The following is a 21,732-nucleotide window of genomic DNA, read 5'->3' as shown; positions in this document are numbered from 1 at the left end:
ATAAGGTTTATTAGATTACAGAAAAAGACAATAATCGATGAAGGGGGGTGCAACAAGGAGACCAATCAATGAACAAAGAATAAATAAATCCCAATTTTGAGATGTGTACAAATACGTACCAAAGTTAGGACTACCTACGCCTCGATTGGCTTCTTCTTTTCCTTCTTCTTCTTTAGGAATGACGGTGTCCTAAGGCCTTTCTTCTTCTTCTTTTCCTTCTTTGGCGATTCCTCGCTAACGCTCACATCCTGCGACACGGAACCCTTAACACGGAAGGTCCCAACCGTAACCATAAACCGTCTTGCATGCACATGCAAGCAGCCAACTTTTGCTAACATAGATATAGATAAAAAAAATGCATTCCACTCTTTCACGCCCTCCTCTTCCCAGTCATACACGAGTATATTAACCAATCTCACATCCCACCACCCACAAGCTTCAATGTTTTGCACAATATACAGTATCCAGAGAAAAACGGCTGTTCAGATTCATGCAAGCGAACACTATCGGCAAACTACCTTCTTTGTAGCATTACATAATAGTTAATGAAAGTACTGGATGATTCTAAAAAAAGAAACTTATTCAACAATGAATGATGAGACGCGTAAATAGTCTGATTTACTTGAGGCGAGAATTTTTCTCAGATTCATGTCCAATCGAGCTGCAATTACACGGTGCGAATGGAAGAGATTAATGCAGAATGGATTGAAAAATAATTCAGAATTAAAGTGCAAATTCGTTTTGCGAGATGGCGGTCGTTGGTATCGACAGTGTTTCGTTATTCCCTTCACACATATTTTAGGCGTCCTCGAGCTTCCAATCCTCGTTACTTTACCTCTTTCTTTAAATATCATTAAATTAGAGATACACGAACGGTACAATTAATTTTTCAAAATAATCTTCCACAAAAAGTAGTTACCTTCTTGGAATATTTTTTCCTTATTAAATGAATCTAGTAATGTCTATTTTACCGTAAATAAAAGTTAATGGATACTGTGTATACATACCAGGAAAAACTGTCTTTGAAACAATAGGAAAGATATTGAGCATAACTGGTTTGTGACAAAGCTCGAGGACAATACTGTATGTTAAACAAGTACAAGGAACAAACCTCTTTGCTACTTTGAGAAAATGTACTGTGGTGTGCATCCGAGTGATCGCCATTTACGGTATTTTCTCCTGAAACATAAAGCGCAGAGTATTACATTATATACCGTTATAAGGATCAGCATGATAGTAAAATGTCACACAAGCTGTACCCATAAAAGCTTTTCAAGTGTACCGTGGTTTAACGGAAACGTTTAATGTACAAATTGTAAACGAATCGCCGATACCAAAGTCAAGCAGAAGCTTACCTCAAGAAACGGAAATCAACACGATTCTGGTCGCCTCTTCGAATGTTTTGATGCATCGAAAAGGGAGGGGAAAACAAGCAGTATCCGAAGGTGCTTCGGTCGTCTCATTGTCAGTGCGCAGAAGATCGAGATTCGTTCGAAGCAACGTTACAAAACCGTCTGAGATGAATATCAAAAAACGGACAATAAGAAAAGTTCCATTTCTAAACCTTTCTCTTTTTTTTCCAAGCTTTTTGTGTGAGAACATTTATTTCGTAGACATAGTGTACGCTCGGCGTACGATACAGGTACGAAATACAAAAATAAATGTAGAACATAAAGAAGTAAATAACCGTGGAACACTGGGAGTAAGACACGAACAAGACAAAATGGCAATGCAAGTGATTAATTTAAAGAACAAGCATGCTCGCAATTGTTTATCACATTGCCGTTGCAATAATGTTATGTAAATATTGTTTTATGATTACGTGACAGAGTTTGTCACATCGGCGAGTACGCTAGAGTACGTTGAGTTGAAAATCAAAGTGAACGAAAAAAAAAAAAAAATGTATGTTAGAATCTATGATTTTGTACGTATATTAAAATAGACATACTCGTGTAGCTGTGAGAATCATAACAAAGAATACGGATAGAATACCTCTTACATCACATGCCACAATGCATATAGCCTTAAATTCATGTATAGACATGTATATGAAATGATAAATATATGCAGGAACGTGCCCATAGACTAGAAAAACGCGAGAAATAATTATCATTACTTAACATAAAAAAGGTACATCATTGTACGATTTGCAAGCAAGCTAACGAGTACAGCTACGTTTTTTAATCAAAGGATTAAGCGAGTTCCAAAGGAAGATAGCACGCGTCTTCGTTTAAGCTAATGGTCGCGCTCGAATGAAAAGATCTTGGGCTGTTCAGTGGAGTTGACTTGGACAACCTCCTGTTCTTCGAACTTCCCGAATTGCATTCGAAGAATTCCTCGTCGCTTTCGATGTCGTCAAGACACTTGAAAGTATCATTGAAATCATTTTCTTTTTCCTGTTGAACTACCCCATTGGTTAGGTTAGTGTTTAACAATTGGTCCAGTAAATTTCCACTCGTCTCTTCGCTTTCTTCGTCTATGGGAGGCAGAGAACGTGTTTGATTGTCGTTAACTGCACAGTAGATGCACTCAGAGCATAACTCGGAAGGCTTGGAAGTCTCCATGTGATTGCAGAATTTATCGACTTTTAAAAATTCGGTTTCTATATCGCTACTTTTGAGTGAATTATCCAAACAATCACCTTCTACGTCTTTATCATTTTCAGAATTTGAAGAAGACCTCGATAATAATAATTTTATATAGGAACTGTTTAGAGGAGAGTCATTGATTTCATTTAGTCCTTCATTATCAACATTGGTCGCAGCGTCGCAATTCGACTCGACTCGAAAATTTAATTCAAACGTTTTATCGTCGACGTCCTTAGAGTTTCTTTTCGCTATCGTGCAAAATTCGAAGACAGCATCCGTTTCTGTTGTTTCACATTGTCCCAAAGTTACAGATGATTCGTTTTCTATACCTATATTGCTCAAATTTATCGAAGAAGAAATTATTTCATCTTTCCTCTGGTCAGTACTAGTAGTTAAATTATTAATCTGTTGCTCTAAGTAAAAGAATTCCATCTCTTCGCTGATGGCATTTCGCGCTTCCTTAAGTTCTACGTTTGCAGTGTCTTTAGCTTTCTTGAAGGAACAATTCGTCGTGTCGGTGATGTTTGAACGTTTGCGTTCAGATTCGTCGTTTAGATCGACTACGTGGTGAACGATTTCGCGTACAACAAAGACAGGTAAGCTTCCATCTTGGTCCTCGATCAACGAAGATTTCTGAGCCCTTGAGCATTCCTTTGACTGATACTCTTCGTCTTTAAAAATTGATAATAACGTTGACGACAGTGAGCGTGTGGGCGAGGATGACATCGAAGAGGATCTGTAAGTATTATGTTGGCTAATCAAGTGCACGCTACAAAGAGTGCAGACTCTTTCAAAAATCTCAGCAACCAGGCAATTGATACTCGTATAAGTATCGTTCGCGTCCAGTTGGGCGATGATCTCGTTCGCGCTGTCGCTGATGTTGCTTCGAAAATTTTCACCGTTTATCTTGAGCATCTCCAAAAGGGTGTCAGTTTCCAAGTTCATTTCACTTGATCGTTCGGTCGAAGCAATTTCGGGAATTTCGTCGTCGGACGAAAGACTGTTCGGAATGTTGTATGTATCGTTGTTGCTGAAGGAATCGTCCAGCCAGATGCAATCGTCAAAAGCTTCTTCGAACACGCGTTCCTTCTCTTTTAATTGTTGCTGTTTGTGCTCAAAGATTTCTTTTTCGTTTGATTGTAGCGTGTGATCTACGTTATTATTGCATTCATTTGTTGGCAATGGCGATTGCGATTCTGCTATCGTGGCCTCCTCGACATTTTCTGGATACTCGGAATCTATAAGTGGCGTCAAACTATACAATATACTCATGTCGGTGGAATGTAAGTTGTATTTGGTCGAGACTTCAAAATTGAAACGAGAAGAAAGAGGAGTGGAATTTGCTTTCAACGTAGAAATGTTCAAATCGATCTTCATTAATTCCAGGATCTGTTCCTCTAAATTAGCACCAGTCGAATTGTAATCTTGTATTCTATCCTCTTCAGTAACTTTCTCGTCCAATAAGTTAATGGTTTGGGTTATACCTCGGTCACTCGAGATGTGATCTTGCATTTTTCTATTTTCTTTATCGATTTTCTCCTTGAGAGGGTCTAAATCTTCATTGTTTATTACTTTACAGTTACCTCTTCTCCCCGATCCGTTAGATGGCTCTTCCAGGCGTTCTTTCTCCTCGCGATGAATCGAACAAGAAATGTTTTCGAAAAATTTACATTCCACGTCAAGCATGGAGCTAATCTTGGATTGTAAAATTGGAACGTAGTCAACTATCGTTGGTTTCATGCGTAACGCGATAACATCGGCTCGAGCAATTTCTAACCATGGTTCTTGCCGACAGAATCTCGAAAATTGCCGATTACGATGATCGCAGTAAATGCAGACTTCATTCTCGTACTCGTAGTCATATTTGTTTCGACAGCAATATCTGCTACACGAATCTGCAACCACATTTTTCAAAACAAAAACACCACAAGTGTAATTTAACTTTCATTTGCCTCTCTTTCTATCTCGCGGAGACAGAAGATACATGTTAATGATCACGGATGCTCACACCTGTGTATCTGGAAATTCGTTGTATTCGCGTTACCTGGATAAATAAAATAACGCGTCCTAGCAAGGGAACGTTTTAGGCTCGAGTCTAACTAATCGATGAGGTTTTGCAGTGACAATTTATTAATTTTCGTACAATCTCACTGACAAGTTCGATTTAAGCTTAAGGACTTTTCATGTGAAAGAATAAACGCGTTCGCGTGCATTTTTTATCACAAGCCTCGACGACATTCTATATGGTAATTCGGATGGCGACGACGATTCGTAAATGAATAAAAAAAAAAAAATGCGTGGTGCGATGCATTTTTGACGTGCGTGATAAAAAAAAATGAGTAAGTAGAAGAAGAAAGGGATATTAATTAGAGCCAAAAGTCCAAAGAAAACGTGAAATTTATAAACATGCGGATATGCGAATGTGCAGACGTGCACGGTGCAAGCGTTAGTGATCATAAACAAAAAGGGAATTAATGGTAGTGAATGAAATTAAAGAGCAAACGCAAACGGAGCGGGTTGAAGATGTTCTCATGCTTATGGTAACAAACCAAAAATGGATGAAATAACTGTCATCTATGTAATCATGTAACACTCGAATAAAATTTCCTCCATCTTTGGTACAAGCCTTGGTCGTTAATTACGAGGAACTTAAAAGTTAAATGGAAAACGAAAAGAAAACGGGAACAAGAAAAACAAAAGACAGCACGATCAAGGCTTTCCATCTGGCTTGCGTCCAACATACGTACCACATTCCCTTGCTCGTTCTCAATGATAGCTTACCCTTGAGAAAGCGAGCAGTTGTTCAAGCCGATAGATAAACGTTATCAAAGTAAACTTACCGTCGCTCAACACAACTTCGGGTTGACTCGGTGCAGGCACTTGTTTCGTTTCTATTCGCAGTACTCGGGGTTCTGAAAGTGGTCAAAGATCGTAGGATATTAAAACAGATTAAAATTTGTATTTTAGTTTCTAGCACTTATAGTTCGAGGAATGCTTAATTACCGTCTCTGCTTTCTTCTTCCGCCTCCGAAGTTATCGATACCGGTGATTGAATCGGACTTTTGGCAGTGCTCGATTCATGAGTTGTGCGGCTAGCGTTGAAGGATGACAATGCCTCCGATTCAGACTGCGACTCGTCGTCTTAAAGAAGAAAAAAGAAATTAGAGATACATGTATATTCAATCAAGTATGTTTCTTGATTACATTCAATTTATTTGATCACTTACATGGATCCCCTTTCTGTTTACGTTCCACATCTTTTTTATATTGGTCGAGTTCCTGATCGGTAACGGCATCGAATGGATTTTTGGCGTATGGAGTTTTGTAGACCATCGCATTGTGCTGAAAGCCACGTTGAATAATACCTTTGCTGGCCGCCCCTACCAATACTACTTGCTCTCCAGTTCCGCTGATGGTGGCATCCTTTTGTGCATATACAAAGGAATGATTTTGTTAATTGCTTTCATCGAAGATACAGTGTAATCTCAAGTGGAATGAGAATAAATGAGAGCACAAATAATGACTATATAACGTTACCTGCATTTTCTTAGCTTCTTCCCACGTAACACCCTCCAATATGTGAGATTGTGGTCCAGCTGATATCTTGTCTGCCCTACGGTAATCTTTGATCTGACAAAAGAGAAAGGGTAGATTCGTACGTGCGTTATAATTAAAACTGTTTACCAATTCTGTATATCTTTGTGCAGGATGATTATTGATTTTACGATGTGGTTCACGTATTTAATTATTCAATCTTAGGAGGTTGTTATTATACGTTTAAGAACTGACACAGGACTGACAGAGAGATACTTACAGATTGTTGATGTACTTACCTGTTGCTGTAATTGTTTAAACTCCTTTGGATTGGTATTCTTCGGTACGAATTGAAGAGCACCGTCGATCTTCACCGGCGTACTGCTGTGGGTCGGAGAGCCGTCAGACACCCACTGCACACAAAACCAGAACGTTAGTTCGACCCCCGGGTTCGATATAATTCAAGCATCCGGTACAGCATCGGTAATAATCGATTCTCGCATTGTCTGCGTATGCTATGTGTGCCTGCCCTGCCGATGACATCGGCGTCGTGTTCCCCGTTACCGTTTGGTGTACGTACGCGCTCGATGCTGCAACTTTTTCGAATCGTTCGTCGAGAGTTCGAGTTCTTCGGCTGGTTTCGTCCAGCGTGGATTTATTCGATCATTTATTTATTTTTCCTTTTATCAGGAGAAACATGTCATTAAACGTTTTCCGTGTCTATCGATCGCGAATATTTCTGGAGAGGGTTTTTTTATCCGTCTCTCTCTCCGCCTCTATACAGGGTCGATCGATCTGGTTTTGTAAATGCAGTGGGACGAAGAATCGAACGTTCGTCGCTTCGACGATACGATTAACAGGCACACATTCATACACAGTACCCGATTAAGAATCGATCGTGTATCTCGAGCAGGTCTGGGCATTTATAAATTAAGTAGATTTTAAATACTATTAACAATAGAGAATCGGGTCGTGAAAGCCTCAAATAACGAATATACTTGGCATTTTACATATATATCTTGCCCAGGTCTGATCTCGTATTCATCTTTCGGGGAACATCGAGGCACGACGTATGAAAATGCGTGCGACTTCGTTGCTCGCGGAACTCGAGCTCATCGAATCGCAGATTTGCAGGACGAACTACCTCGTCGATGTCTTATTAGATTAGAAAAATTACCTATACACGATGAACAGTAGACATATATTTATTTGAATATCAAGAAGCTACAAGAGAGAGGTGCGATAAAGTCTATTAACGGCGACAATAATTTTTTAGTACTGGCCGAACGACACGCGATATCGTAGAGACACGTTCAGTCGGAATTACATTTCGTGCTAATCGCAAGTCGATCGTTCAGGGTTCCTCGAACCCTTAATTTATACATTGCGTTCATGTATATATATATATCTCTCTCTCCCACTCACTCTCTCCCTTCCTCCCTTTCCTTGTTCGTGCTTTCGCAACGTATCTCCTAATGGACTACTTGTAAACTGGAATGTACCAAGAATATGAAAATTGCGCTGCGCGTGTGTGTCACGGATAACAAGCAAAATCGATGAAATCTAGTCGAACAGATGGATTCGAATCATCCAAAAATCTGCGAGTCTTTGTAAAAAAGGGTGAATTCGTTTATCAGTATTTGGAACACATGCTCGTCTTACTTATTCTAATGAAGGAAAGCGATGTTTATAGGAAATTGCACGTACGCTCTCTTCTCATCTTAATTAGCCGCAACAAGTTACTTTCTGATAAATAGCTCTTTCGAGAAATCTCTAATGTAACAACATGTGCACGTAAAATATTCACGAACATTGACACCGACATCGACACTGTTTAAATGTACTATTCCTTTTCGATAATATAATTCGCAAGGATGCTCAACTCTCGCGCGAATTTTAGTTTCACGTACAATATAATTTCGTATGATATATATTCCCTCCTTGCATCTATTCGGTTTTATTCTCAAAAGTGATAACTTCTACCTTTGTAATTTTTTTCGGATCAGGAGTTCCCGTCTCGAGAATTTCGACCTTCTGATACACATTGGGCGAGTTCAGCCAACGTGACCTGTCAGTGCCTTTGCGACCACCTTTCCAGAGTCTATAACAGAAACAGAGAAAGACGATTGAAAGCTTCTATCGGATGATACAAATAATTTTTGCAGGACAAATGTATTTACCCTTGTTTATATAGTTCCTCTTCCTCGAGTAGATACCCCAGAGACGAAACTGCTGGTGGAACTTCAACGTCATTTCGAGGTCGCGGAGGATCTCCTTTCACCAACGGATTCCTGTATATGTAACCCGTACGGAATCCCTATAAACAATCAAAATTACACAATTTATAAAACAGTCATGTCTTGTTGTCTCTATAAATCACTGCGAATCTTAAACACTTACAGCATTATCCAGCATCCGCATGAGCGCTTCGAATTCAGTTCCGCCGATTCGCCAACGTTTCTCAAGTTTTTCAGCGAGAGCCGAGCTTTCGGAGATCTGAGCCGTGTGCTGCGGTGTAGGGGGTTTTCTCGAGGCCTCGAATATAGCTTTCTTCGATTCTTCGGAAATAAGATTTAAATTCTCAAGGCCGGCGGGCATCATCTTCAGTTGCGTCTCGCAGGCCATCACCATGTTGTAAACGTTGTAAAACGCTTCCTCAACGGTCTCTCCGCAACAGAGAGCGCCGCGATTCGTCAACAGCATCACTTTGTTCACAGGTCCAAGATTTCTAGCTATCTTCTCTTTCTCTTCCGGTTCGAAGGATCCGCCTATGTACTGATGCGTGCTCACTTCCCCTATTACTATACTCTCTTGTCCGATTGGCAACAATCCGCATTTTAGCGACGAGATCTGCAAAAAAAGAATTTTATCAAATACTTGCTAATATATAATTCATCGTGCAATAACCTTCTAAACGGTTAGTCACGTTAATGCCAAATGGATGGATGGATATAATTCATATATTAACAATTAATTTATAAGAGATCCAAGAAGAAGAACGATCGAGTTTTCCACTTACAGCAGTAACGGACGGAGTGGTAATATGAACGATGCACTTGATATCAGGCCTTGCAGCATGGATCGTCGAATGCAACTGAAATCCTGTCACGTGAACGCCGAAATTGGTTGTTCCCTGTTCCACGATCGCCCCTTGCATGTCAACTTTGACCAAACTCGAGGCGGTGACCTCATGGTAAAGCAGTCCGTACGGATTAATTAAAAAGTGTTCTTGATCCTGATTCAAGCGGGCTGTGACTTGCCCACCGACACCTTGAGTCCAACCGTAAAGATCTAGCAATCTGAACACCGCCGCTAACTTGCAGCGTAACAGTTTCTCTCCCTTCGCGTAGCCCATGCTTTCGACACCGCGTATGTCGTTGATAGGTAATACACAATTCGTATCTGTGAAGAAACCTATTATTCGTACCGTGACAAATCCAAGATAACTGAGAAGCTGTAAGTTTAAAAATATTAAGACCTACTGCAGTAGTTTGATTTCAACTGGAACAACTTACTTTTGAACACGTTTGCGTTGAACCGAGCACCTTGCGCACCCATCATGTCCGAGATTTGCTGCAATAGGCCAGATGGCCCAGCACCGTCTTTCATCTGTGTCTCGATAATACGTTCTAATTCCTCTCGGAAGAGTCTCGAATTCATCATCATCTCGACTCTCTTTCTCCTCTCCATCTCTCTCATATCCTACCGAAAAAGAATGCAATTTTTAAAATGCAATTTCAGTGCGTTCCTTCGCGAATTAAATACAACGAATTGATTTTGGTATCTCACCGCGTCGATGTCGGCAGGCCTCATTTTACTTTTCTCCTCTTCCGTCAAACCGTCCATTACTCCGTTCGTGTGTGGCTCGGACAACGTTTGCTGTTCACTCGTGTCCGCCATCCTTAACGAGTTTGCTCTCCTACTATTTCCTTGAATTTATCCCTTCTTTCCCCCTTATTTTATATTATTTTTCGCTGTTACTCTCCCTTCTTCCTCCTCCTCCTCCACTTTTTCAACCACCGACGCCGTCGTTGCCGCCGCCGCCACCTCCACCACCGCCACCACCACCGCCTCCTCCTGCCCCTCCTCCTCCTTCCCTCTTCTTCGCTGGATACCGACTAAAACAAATTTCGTTCCCCTATTAATGCTACAAACTGACTATATTCCGCGAAAAAAATAAAGGTTGGATCGTACAACTACAGACGTTGAACTTCACTTCTTCGCAGTGGTGGAGTCAACGTTTATATTGAATTCGTGTCGAATAAAATGCAACGAATAAAGTTGCAAAGCAAATTGAGGTTAGGTTGTACAAACACCAGATGCTGAAACTTCACCCTTTCGCAAAGACGTAGCAGGTGGTGTTTGTATTTTACTTTATCTGCATTCGAGGTGCGATAAAGTCGTTAAATAAGATACGAAAAGTGTGAGGTATTAGGTGAAGAAATCAGGGGTTTGCTTAGGTTATCGAACTTTTGCATGGTAGGTAAGGTTAAAAAAAATAAGTAAGGTTAGGTTCTAAGCAAAACCTATCTGGCTTTTACTCTTTACAAATAGGTTTTACATTATAGGTTTACAAATAGTTTTCGATTGAAGAAACTTATGATTTATTCAAAGCCTAGGGGTTTCGAATTCGACCAGTCCGCCATCTTTTCATACGTAAACTCGACGACTCTGCGAACCCTTCCATCTTTCCGTGTTTCGACGATTGATAGAAGGCAAAGAACGCAGGAAAACCGGCAGAAGTCAGCGAACGATCAATAAACTCGCGGGTAACAGTCAAGTGTAACGGGCGTCGAATGCGTAGACAGCAGGGGTGACTGGCGACAAGAATCCCTAGAGCGGCTGAAATCGTACCAGTCTTTTTCTCAAATTCTTACCGCGCTTATTTATACCACGCTCACTTCTCGCCTTACGTTTTCGTCTCTCCGCCCCCCGTTTCACATTCCCTGTATCTTTCTGTTGTATCCCTTTCTGGAAGGACGAAAACAAGCCCATTCAACAACTTGTTTTCTCTTCTACGAATTTTAGGGTTAGGTTCGAAACAGAATCTCGCCCTTTCATCGCGACGTGGCCCAACATTTTCACCTTCATCAGAACTTTAATGCTACGGTGCAGTAAAGTTTGAAATATTACGAAATATCATCGCAGATTACAAACATAGAGTATCACAAAATATTATCGCAATGCTATGATTGTCCAGGAGCGAATATTATTTTTTTTCTTTAAGTTTGCCGATATTGTTAATTTTGTTTCCAAACAGTATCAGCAAATTTCAGGTTCGTATTCTAGGATTTTCTCTATTCTAAAAAAAATTGCTTTGAATATGACTACCACAAGCAGTGTTGTAAATTAAGGAATAATCCATAAACCGTACAATGGAAAATACAATAAGGATATTGAAATAACTGTGTATCGAGGACGACATAACGGTGAATAGAAAGGGTTATAACGTTCTATGCGTGCAAGAAGAAGACCGTAAAACCTGATAAAACCTCCCGTAATCCTAACCCTATTTTCTGCGACAGTCCACGCGAAAACAAACGAAGGTGTGCTTGGTGGTGTTTGTTACTACGATGCTCACTACCATCGCGGAACAGAAACGGTAAATTGCACTGGTTTTCTCGTCGTTAGACGCTCGACATTGACACATTTGTGCTCGTGATAACCGCGCCTAATGGCGTTCGACTTGAAAGCGTACGTTTAACTAGAACCCCCATCTTCCGTGAATCCTAATCTAAAATGCTAGAAAGATATCGTAAAGAAATCACTTCAAGCATCGATTCGAGCGCACAATCGTGAATTATGAGATTTCTCCTTCGTCGGTTTTATTACTTTCGTCGAATCAACGGTTCCATTGTACGCGTAATTACAAAAGAAAGAGAAATCGTTTGGCGCCACTTTCGTTTCATGAAAACCGTTTTCAATCCTGGGAATCGATCCGACGCTCGACCAATTAGAATATAAACGAACCCACCAGACATTTTAACGATCAATTATGCATCGTATCGATCCTTTTTTTTTTTTGTTCGCCAAACGTGAATTCATAAATTATATAATTAGCGAATTAAACTGTTCCTTTATCGCCTAACCTCGCCTCTTAATACGATTAGTATTCTAATTTCGAATTTACAACCGGTTCCTCGACGAAAATCACAGCGACCTGCTAATTTATCATATCAAGAAACGAGTAGAAGCAGATTCGCTGAAATTTATTGATCGAGTGGCGCGACAAGTTTTTAGGATGACGTCACGATGCACGGCCAACGAATTTCCGGGACGCGTTTCCGACGAAACCGCGCAAACTTGAAATAATTTTAATCCGATCGAGTTCATCATTTGTCGGTCTTAAAATAAATATACAATTCTCGAGAATTGTGGACGTTCGTTTCTTATTGATTTTCCCAAGCTAAAATCCCAGAAATATATCCGAGAGTGTCTCGCTTTAAAACGTTTCGACTCTTTCTATACGAGTCATCTTCAGATATACGTATATCTACACTAGAATATAAATACAATCATATAGAAGAAATCGTAAGACAAAAACAATCTCTTCTAGATACCTTTCCTTTATATTTCGAAATAGTTTAAATGCCAGGTCGTGTATTAAGAAAAGTACACAGATAGTACTCTGCGACTTCGAGTCGAGCGTAACGATCGATACACTTTTTCGGTTCGCGGCCATTTCTTTTCTGCACCTTCCACCGCGACTGATTTACGCGAATGATTTCGAATGAATCCTACTTGTACCATCATCCGTTCTTATTGAAGAATTTTTATTCAAATTTCTATTACTATATGCATCAACGATTTAAAAAAAAAAAAAAAAAAAAAAAAAAAAAAAAAAATTCTTTTTGGCTTCGTTACAACTACCACCGTCTCATCGAATACGTAATTCGCCGTGACTAAATAGTGCCAGTCCGTCAATTGGTGTTCATCAACGTTATTTAACAGCGAACACCAATTGAACGGTAGTTACGATCACTTACGTATTTACGCACACCATCTCGTGAAAACATCCGAAATTTACTCTATAGCATGTTCCGATAGATCATCGATGTTGCATCTGAAATTCAATGTGACCTTGTCAAGGATTCAAATGGTGCCGGCTCGATAGAATGAATTAAAATAAAATATGTATAACAGAGGTGGACGTTTCTGTTGTGTAATAAAGAATGGTTAATACGAGGTAAAAAAAAAACGATTCGATATCGTGTTTAAATACCAAGATAATGGACCCAACACGTATAGCGGCGCGGAGATACTTAATGCGACGCGTCCGCTGTTTCTCGACGCGATGATGTCATAACTTAAAACGCAAAGCTTACTCTATCGTGGTTCGTTGGGTGGTACCACGTTCGGCCGATGAGGCACGGTTGCCTCGTTTTTACTACGAGGGAAACGTGCACCTTTCTCTAGCTTCTCGTTGGTAAACAATCGTTAAAGGAACGCGGGAATAATTATACTTGTATCCAGGTCAATGATTAGGTAATTTTAAACTAGCACCTAATAACGTTCGAGTTAAAAACTATTGATAGACATTGAACAACTCTAGAAAATATCGGCGTGGTGTATGTTATGAAAAAAAAGTAACTAGAAAAAGAAACTAGAAAAATATCGAACTATCTATGAATCTAATTAGATGGTTTGAGACCTGTGATGTAGTGGTAAACTAGGCAGTCTTATTACCGATGATGCCAAGTTTAAAACTGCTAAATTGTCGTGATTAATTATAAGTAGAAGCGTCCCTATCGTTGGATTCGTGTCGCGTACGGTATCGCTGCTAACACGGGTACTCGTTAGGTTAAATAGGTGATATGTCATCGGTAGGAAGAAGACGTTTCGAACTAACTGTTCAATACCGAGTAAGAAAATGCTTGGAAACGCGATATCGGTAAATCGACGCCAAACGTCGCGGATCGAGATCGGTGGAGGAAGCCGGGAAGATAAACCGACCACTGCACACACAGGTGAACGGCGTGCCTTCTATAGAATCGAAACCTGAGAGAGTAGCCAGTTTATTTCCAAGAGACAGAGACGACAGATTGCGCGCGGGCGGTCTAGAGTTGTCGCAAGAAGAAGAGAAGGCAGACAAGTTCATTGCTGGGAGATGTGCACTTGCTTGGCGCATCCACTTGCTAAATTACAGCTGGAAAATATCGCAGACATCAAAAAATAATTTGTTCTACCATCAAATTTACATTTATGATATTGAGATTCCAGAAGGGAGTGAATGGGGTTAATAATTTGTTTCCTTCCCTCTGAAATCTCAATATGTTTTATACTTTTAATCCGATTTGATCGAGTTAGTGTCAGGACCGATCATTAATAACAATAGTCCTCTTCTATTTTTGAGGTTATTTTCAGTGAAGATTGGTTCGTTGCATAAAAATTCATAAGAAATTATTTTTTGATGGCAGTTGTATTCCCCGGATTCGCTGTACATTTTTTCGCGGGAAAATCGGAAACAATACGAATTTTCATGTCGCTGGTTGCGGCAACGCAACATGTACGCATCCACCTATATATGTATGTAGTATCTGCATTGTGTACACGTTAACGAAGTAACGACGATCATAAGGACGTCGAGACGAACTCAGTATACGGTTATTCGTGCGAATACGCCCAAATGACCGGAGTTTAGATGTATCGATTTACTAACCACTGACGGATAAATGTAAAAGTATTCGATGTACGCACACGCATCGATCATTACGAAACGAAGTTCACTTTTATTTTGATCATACCTCGAGCTTTGCCAATGTACTAGTTGGACTCGTATACTTCTTACAACGTTACAACCATTCGTTAGTTTCAATGGAGAATATTCTTAACGGATCGATTAAACCGCGTACACAGAAGAAACGCACGCGTTTCGTTTACAAGTCCCTAGGCACTGTTGCTTATCGTCGTTGGCAGCGCACAGATAACGTACGAGTAACACAGTTTCTCAAGATTTATATCTACGAGGAATCAACAGAATTTTTGTTTTCGTTGAGAGCTTTCACCGGTGCACGACGAGCCCCGACAGGAAATTATCGCGATCGGAAGAGCGAAACGACGGAATGGCGTCACTTTTGCGTTCGGAACGAGCTTCTCGGTATCGGAAGAGCTTTCTATCTTTCAGGGGGAAAACAGGAGGAAAAGAAGGTCAACGATTTAACAATGCAAATGGCGATACAGCGACGGAAGGAGCGATGGTTTTCGATGGCGTAACTATCACAACAAGTATCTTGACAATCACTTTCTATATAGATTCACGCGATGGTCGACGGTCGAATGTAAATGAGATGCTCGGTAATCGGCGATCAAAGATCGTCCAGAAGCGTTTAACGACACACAGAAATAGCATCAAAGATTGCCGCCTAATCGACGACACACCCCTTACGCTACGTCATTCCTGTCAGTTATTTGGAACTGCCGTTCTCTCGCGTCCTGACGGCGTCGCGAGTCTCGAAACGATTCGCGATCGACACAGCTTACGTCGTGACTTGTAAAAACTTACCTAGGCAGAAAATCGGCGAATATCGTCGAAGGTTGGTATGTCCGTATCCGTTTGGGAAACCGTTCGACTCGCCGTTCGTATCGCCGAGCGGTCGTTCCGTTCGGTGGACAGCTTCCCCACCCCCGTCGCCGTCGATGCTCTTCCGGCGGCTGGCAAGCCTTCTCCACCTCCTGGTTCTCCCGTAGTATATACCACCACCACTAGCACTACTCCTACCACCTCCACTTCCACTTCCACCTCCTCTTCTCTACCTTTTGTCGTTCCCACTTCGAAGCCCAGAGATGGGCAAAATTGTTATCTAGATACAAATTTCAAACGACTAATCTAAAGAGATAAGCAAGTGTCCTCAGTATTTTCTTCGTCGACGGAAAATGACAATTCTGAATTAAAGAACGATTTATATCGCGATGAATGAATAAAAATTGATCGATTCAATCTTTACGCGTTGATTTTATTCGTCATCTATTATTCGAGTGAAATTTTGCCCATCTCTGTATCGAACTACGCGTCTTCGCCGTGTTATCTCGGAGCCACCGATTAACCTATCGTTTTATATTTTTCTCGAATCGTATCCGTATAGGTGCGAATTTCCATGCTCGATCGGCCTTTTTACGTCACGTACGAGGATCAATCTTTCGTGGATGGTGGACTGATGTTTTCGTTACCCGTTACACACCGTTTCGTCCCTTTCTTCCTTTCCGTCCTAGTCTACGTTTCCTGTTCTTTTTCTTCACCCAATTCCACGTCGAGCACGCGGAACGTGCGCACAATACCGTTGCGCATCCGATTCATGGAACTTCATGGGCAACCCTAACGAGAGATCGATTCTCGAAAATGCTTTGTTTCGGTTGGCTGTGTCTTAAACTCGTCGACCAATGGAAGCACTCGCTCTCGAGCAGCCAATAACGCGTTACGTACGATACGAAAACCGCTTTTGTTGATATGACCTTACGAAATACATATTTGAAGCGGGACTATTAGAACTAGGAACACAAAGAAAGTTCAGCGTTCCCTTTAGTATGACATCTAACGTGAACTAAATAGACTAATTTCAAAGTTAACATTAAGTATTGTAATTAAGTATTAAGTATGTCTATTTTCTACACACGTAATATTTTTCACAAATTATCTAATATAATCTTATACTAAAATTTCATGTACAGCGTCGAGATGACATCACAATTTCACATTAAACGTACATTCTATGCATTTTGCTTGAGAATATGGGAAGGGGGTCGCAAAAAAATAAAAGGTTAACTACTACATATGAACGACGCGAACACCAATCGGACACCATTGTTCAGTAACATTGAAAGGTTATACTCAGAATAAAAAGAAACTATTTACAATAAATTTACATCTAAAAATCACGAAAACTTAAAAAAATGACCTCTTAGAAGAAATAAAATTATTTTTCAACGGTACACACGGTCGTCATGTAACTTTGAATAATGTCACAAAAAAGTAGCAACAATTCGCATATCAATGGAAAATCAGTTCACGTTACTCCAGCCTGAATCTGTTTCCGAATCGCGACGCTGTTTGTATTTTTAACGAGGATGAATCAACGACGTGTGACAAGATTAATATTAGAAAGCGACGTTTAGGTCCACGTCGAGTAACTTACATCCATAATAGGGATAACGACGCGTACGGGAGGCAGAATAATATCTCAAAAAGAGACAATAGACGGCGATAACGCGTGACGATAAATTCCCTCTTCTCCGAAATGTATAAAGAAAGGGGGGGAATATTTGATAAACAAACTAAAAAAATTTTCGTTAGAACGGATAAACCCTGCAACGAAAGAATAATTTTACGTAAGCGCAACTCTCGTTTCGACGATAAAGGAATTTCTCACTACACTCGCGCGTTTTTGTAGAATCGTTAGCATATATTATATGTACATATATACGAGAACATACTCGCTAAGCTGTGGCATTTTCGTCCAACTATGTGTGCACTAATGTTGTTCAGTTTGTATCGGAATCAAGTGTTTGCGTAAGTCGTGTCATCGAAACGGGTTCACTGATAAATCAGAAATCGTTTTTTCTTTTATTACATAAGAACCTGTTCGACGCTCGTGCAGACTCAACTGTAGACGGAGTTTAGAGCGGTATCCGTTGTCCAAAACATTACGATCCCCGTCAGTAATTGTTTAGCTTTGAACTAGACAACATCGTTCTCCACTTTCTTCGGGGCTCGTCAAAGCTGGGTCGGCGTTCCCTTCATCGTTGGTACAAACATATCGAAAGATCTCGTCGGGACCGATCTATATCTCGAACATGAATTTTAAACTAAACACGAATTTGTTTTCGCCGCTAATACGACAAGTACGTATGCATGAACACTTCACTTCTTTCTCACGAACTTTCACCTGATTTCATAATTATATATCACAATATCTAACGTTATAGAATCTAATGCTACGCGTAAATCTAAACAACCTGTTTTTCTGCTTTTCTTTTCTGCCTGTCAATATTGTGAAATTCTTATCGTTTGGCTTTCTATGGAGTACGATAAATCATGTCACATGGAATCAATGGCCTCGATTGCCACAATTAAAATATAAAATCGTAGTGAAATGTTGCAAATAAAAAGTTGAATATTTCACGTTGTTTTTCCAGCCATTTTAACGGATTGGAACATATATAGCAAAGTTGCAAAGTTATAATTTTTTTTTTTTTTTTTTTTAATAGATGACGTGGCACGTAAATTATTCAAATGTTAACGAAACAACCGTTGTAAGTAGGAAAAGTACACCTATTCACGAGGAAAGGTCATATTAACGCTGACGCTGACTAGAATCAGCTTTCTTTCGGTGAACCTTGAGCGATAATGAACAAATAGATGTCCGAGCAAATGTATCTGACTTTCAACACAAATATGTTCGAAATGATGTTTAACGTTCTAAAGTTTAGTCAAACCGAATACGTGCATATAACGTGGAACAAGCTGTACAAACGAGATTGATTGATACTCGTTATTGCTGCAACGAGTGTTAAGTAAATTGATTCGCGAAGGGAAAATGATTGGTCGTAAATAACGTCGCTGTGTATTAAGATTACATTCCAGTCTAAAATAATCTCGAATAAAATGTAGGTTTAACATTGTATCTTACGTGCGTTTATCGCATGTTCATTACTTTTATCGTCTCGTTACAACTTATTGCATACTTCTGAATTTCTTCTCTTTATTAAAATTTTATAAGTTAAATAAATAAAAATAACATTTATTCGAATAATAGATAACGAGCAAAACAAACGTAGACCAACGTATTCATGATGTTCACTTTAATTTTCCTTCGACGAGTATGAACTATTCTTTATCACTTGTTCGTTATCCGACATTTTTATCTAGATAAGAATTTTGCCCGTCTTTGCTTTGCATGTCCCACTTCCACTACGCACGTCACCAGTTTACTGAAATTTCAATTAGATATTTCTCAATGCAGCACACGTGGCCTCTTTGTAAACATGAATTTCTTTTCTCGTATTCCATATTTTTGTTGCAAGCACTTGACCTCTCCTAGCGCTACTTAGTGTTAGTTTAGATCAAAAGATTTCGATAACGTCGATGCAAATAGGAAAACAGGAGTCTTTAACAGCGTCGTTAGGTGAGGTAGCTTGTAAATGCGAACACTGTAATGAAATAACGGTTATCGGTAGCCGAATCGCATATTCGCAGGAGATCCTATTAGCGCCGATGCCGATTACAATCGCTGATAAAACTAACTGCTTCAGGCTAATTAGAATAATTAAATCTGTTTCGTTTAGATACCACGAACGCTTTACGAAAAAAGGAATCTGGGGACGAGTGCGTCGCGATTCAATGTCTGTTCCGCACCTCTAACAGAATTTTCAGATGACGAACTCATGATGAAGGAAACTGGTAATTATCATTATTGAAATTAGTCGGTTTATCATCCAGTAAATCGATCTTGATTTTTCGTACCTACTCCTTTATCAATCATTATCTTATTTTTTTTTTTTTAATTTCGCATTGTCTCTTAGTCAGTAAATTGGCAAAGGAGGAAATTACGCCAATCGTGCGAAAAATGGAAAAGGAAGGCAAGATAGACGATGGTCTGGTACGAAAGCTTTTTGAAAGTGGTGTAAGTAAATAGCATGATCATCCATATCTTCTACAATATTTATGTGAAAACATTTTGCTCGAACGCGTCATTGCATTGCTCCGCGTATGTGCGTAAACAGATATAATTGATTACCCCGATTGCTCTGGTGTAAAATTTCAATATCAATCTTACTTCAAACTTCATCTATATTTCATATAACATTTTCAAGTGTGTTCAATAATATTATAAGAAAACAGTATCATATTGGTATAAATAAAATCAGAAAACGTTATATGAATAGATAGTCTGTCTTAAGACTAGAATGAGTTTTAATAAATAGTTGATTACCGCCAGTTAATGGGCATCGAGATTCCTGAAAAGTATGGTGGGTCTGGATTCAATTTCATGGCGACGATTTTAGCAGTCGAAGAAGTGGCGAAAGCTGACGGGGCTGTTGCGGCCCTAGTCGACATCCACAACACTCTGGTGAATTCGTTGATTTCAAAAGTGGCCACGGAGGAACAGAAAGCGAAATATCTGCCGCGATTAGCTCAAGATTACGTAAGTTGAGATGAATAAATAACAGCGTGCGTGTATACCGTTTCTATTTCTTTTTCATATCATTGGTCCTCCTCCAGGCGGGTAGCTTTTGCCTCACGGAGCCTGGCTCGGGATCGGATGCGTTTTCTCTGAAAACTGTAGCAAAGAAGGATGGATCCGACTTTGTAATAAACGGCACGAAAATGTGGATCTCGAATTCGGACATTGCTGGCTTATTTTTAGTGTTTGCGAACGCAGACCCGTCTGTTGTGAGTTCTTTTCTTCTAGTAGACCTACAGTAAAATCACACTGTTATATTTTTATACATTTCAATTATTAGGGATACCGAGGTATCACAACATTTTTCGTGGACCGAGACACGCCTGGACTGACGGTGGGCAAGCCAGAGGATAAGCTGGGAATAAAGGCGTCGGGTACCTGCATGGTCAACTTCGATAACGTTAGAGTAAAGAGAACAATCTACACGTATCAGTGGCAGCTGAGAAGAATACCTCTGAATGGTACTCTTGGTTCTTCTTGGCTGCTAATAATACTTCCAACGAACTCCTAACTCGTTAATAATAAACTGTTGTCGTCGTGTACCCAGATTCCAGAGAGTAATATCTTGGGTAAGTTTGGCCATGGATACAAATACGCTGCTGGATTCTTAAACGAAGGACGAGTCGGTATCGGAGCTCAAATGATTGGCATAGCGCAAGGTTGCTTGGACGCCACTATACCGTACACGTTGGAAAGAAAACAATTCGGGAAGGATATCTTTTCGTTTCAAGTATGACGAATAATCTATATCTTCTCTTCAGTCTTTTCTTGCAGTCTTCGAAACGTTTCGTGTTTTTTTAGTCAATGCAACACCAAATTGCCCAAGTGGTCACCGAGCTTGAATGTGCCAGGTTATTGGTCTACAACGCAGCCAGATTAGTCGACGCTAAGAAGGATATTATGAAGGAGGCTGCCATGGCCAAACTCGTAGCTTCAGGTAAGTAATACCTTTCCCAAAAAATTATTCTTTTTTTCTTTTAATAGTAACATGTACGATTCATAAACATTCCAACTTAGAAACGGCCCTACGCGTCACCGCGAAATGCATCGATTTCATGGGCGGTGTAGGATATACAACTGACTTCCCTCAAGAGAAATTCTTCAGGGATTGCAAGATTGGTACTATTTACGAAGGAACCAGCAACATGCAACTATCAACGATTGCCAAATGTATTCGTAAAGAATACACGTAAAATTTGATAATCTTATCGCGAGAGCTTTATTTTGTATTTCATTCAATACATTATATTTTTCTACTTTTTCATAAAGACTTCATAAAAACTTCATTAAATCAATATTATTACTTTAAACCAAGATTACTTTGGATCATGAGGTAATTTAAATCCAACGAGATCTGCAGTGTCTTTGATACTTCGTTCACCTTTACCAGTGTATCGAACTTGGATCTCTTTGCACATTCGTCGAGAATTCAA

The 21,732-nt window shown here is 39.9% G+C and overlaps 2 protein-coding genes across 6 annotated transcripts; one reads left to right on the top strand and one right to left on the bottom strand.

Annotated features, from left to right (window-relative positions):
- Window positions 1-93: 93 nt before the first annotated feature.
- LOC128893252 (protein hu-li tai shao-like) lies at window positions 94-15,822 on the bottom strand. Of its 5 annotated transcripts, none has more exons than XR_008461291.1 (15): window positions 15,625-15,821; window positions 9,912-10,240; window positions 9,638-9,824; window positions 9,142-9,524; window positions 8,523-8,972; window positions 8,303-8,439; window positions 8,106-8,223; window positions 6,422-6,535; window positions 6,126-6,218; window positions 5,816-6,011; window positions 5,592-5,729; window positions 5,429-5,500; window positions 1,356-1,514; window positions 1,112-1,179; window positions 191-263 (listed from the first exon to the last, which is right to left on the bottom strand). XR_008461291.1 is itself a non-coding variant. In XM_054154090.1 (14 exons), the coding sequence occupies exons 2-14, from the start codon at window positions 10,020-10,022 to the stop codon at window positions 135-137; spliced, it is 2,196 nt and encodes a 731-aa protein (XP_054010065.1). In that variant the 5' UTR covers window positions 10,023-10,240; window positions 15,625-15,817; the 3' UTR covers window positions 94-134. The 5 variants fall into 5 exon arrangements, 3 of the variants coding, with proteins under 3 accessions (XP_054010065.1, XP_054010067.1, XP_054010068.1); XR_008461292.1 differs by having other exon boundaries at window positions 191-248; XM_054154090.1 differs by lacking the exon at window positions 1,356-1,514 and having other exon boundaries at window positions 94-263; window positions 15,625-15,817.
- A 1,759-nt stretch (window positions 15,823-17,581) lies between these two features.
- Window positions 17,582-21,585, top strand: LOC128893247 (short/branched chain specific acyl-CoA dehydrogenase, mitochondrial-like). Its single transcript, XM_054154085.1, has 9 exons — window positions 17,582-17,957; window positions 19,401-19,515; window positions 19,638-19,738; window positions 20,054-20,260; window positions 20,338-20,508; window positions 20,580-20,705; window positions 20,847-21,029; window positions 21,101-21,236; window positions 21,317-21,585. The coding sequence occupies exons 1-9, from the start codon at window positions 17,910-17,912 to the stop codon at window positions 21,490-21,492; spliced, it is 1,263 nt and encodes a 420-aa protein (XP_054010060.1). The 5' UTR covers window positions 17,582-17,909; the 3' UTR covers window positions 21,493-21,585.
- Window positions 21,586-21,732: the final 147 nt, after the last annotated feature.

This window comes from Hylaeus anthracinus, unplaced genomic scaffold (assembly GCF_026225885.1).
Source record: "Hylaeus anthracinus isolate JK02 unplaced genomic scaffold, UHH_iyHylAnth1.0_haploid 27308, whole genome shotgun sequence".
In the NCBI taxonomy this organism is placed as follows: domain Eukaryota; kingdom Metazoa; phylum Arthropoda; class Insecta; order Hymenoptera; family Colletidae; genus Hylaeus; species Hylaeus anthracinus.
The sequence above is the reverse complement of the archived record's forward strand: the minus strand, read 5'-3'. Positions and strand labels throughout refer to the sequence as shown.

Coding starts and splice junctions, on each gene's coding strand:
- LOC128893252 (XM_054154090.1), bottom strand. CDS start 10,022: ATGGCGGACACGAGTGAACAGCAAACGTTGTCCGAGCCACACACGAAC. Junction 9,825..9,911: donor GGCCTGCCGACATCGACGCG/GTGAGATACCAA, acceptor CTTTTTCGGTAG/GATATGAGAGAGATGGAGAG. Junction 8,973..9,141: donor CCACTCCGTCCGTTACTGCT/GTAAGTGGAAAA, acceptor CTTTTTTTGCAG/ATCTCGTCGCTAAAATGCGG.
- LOC128893247 (XM_054154085.1), top strand. CDS start 17,910: ATGAATTTTAAACTAAACACGAATTTGTTTTCGCCGCTAATACGACAA. Junction 17,958..19,400: donor TTTCGCCGCTAATACGACAA/GTACGTATGCAT, acceptor TGTTTCGTTTAG/ATACCACGAACGCTTTACGA. Junction 20,706..20,846: donor TCAACTTCGATAACGTTAGA/GTAAAGAGAACA, acceptor TCGTGTACCCAG/ATTCCAGAGAGTAATATCTT.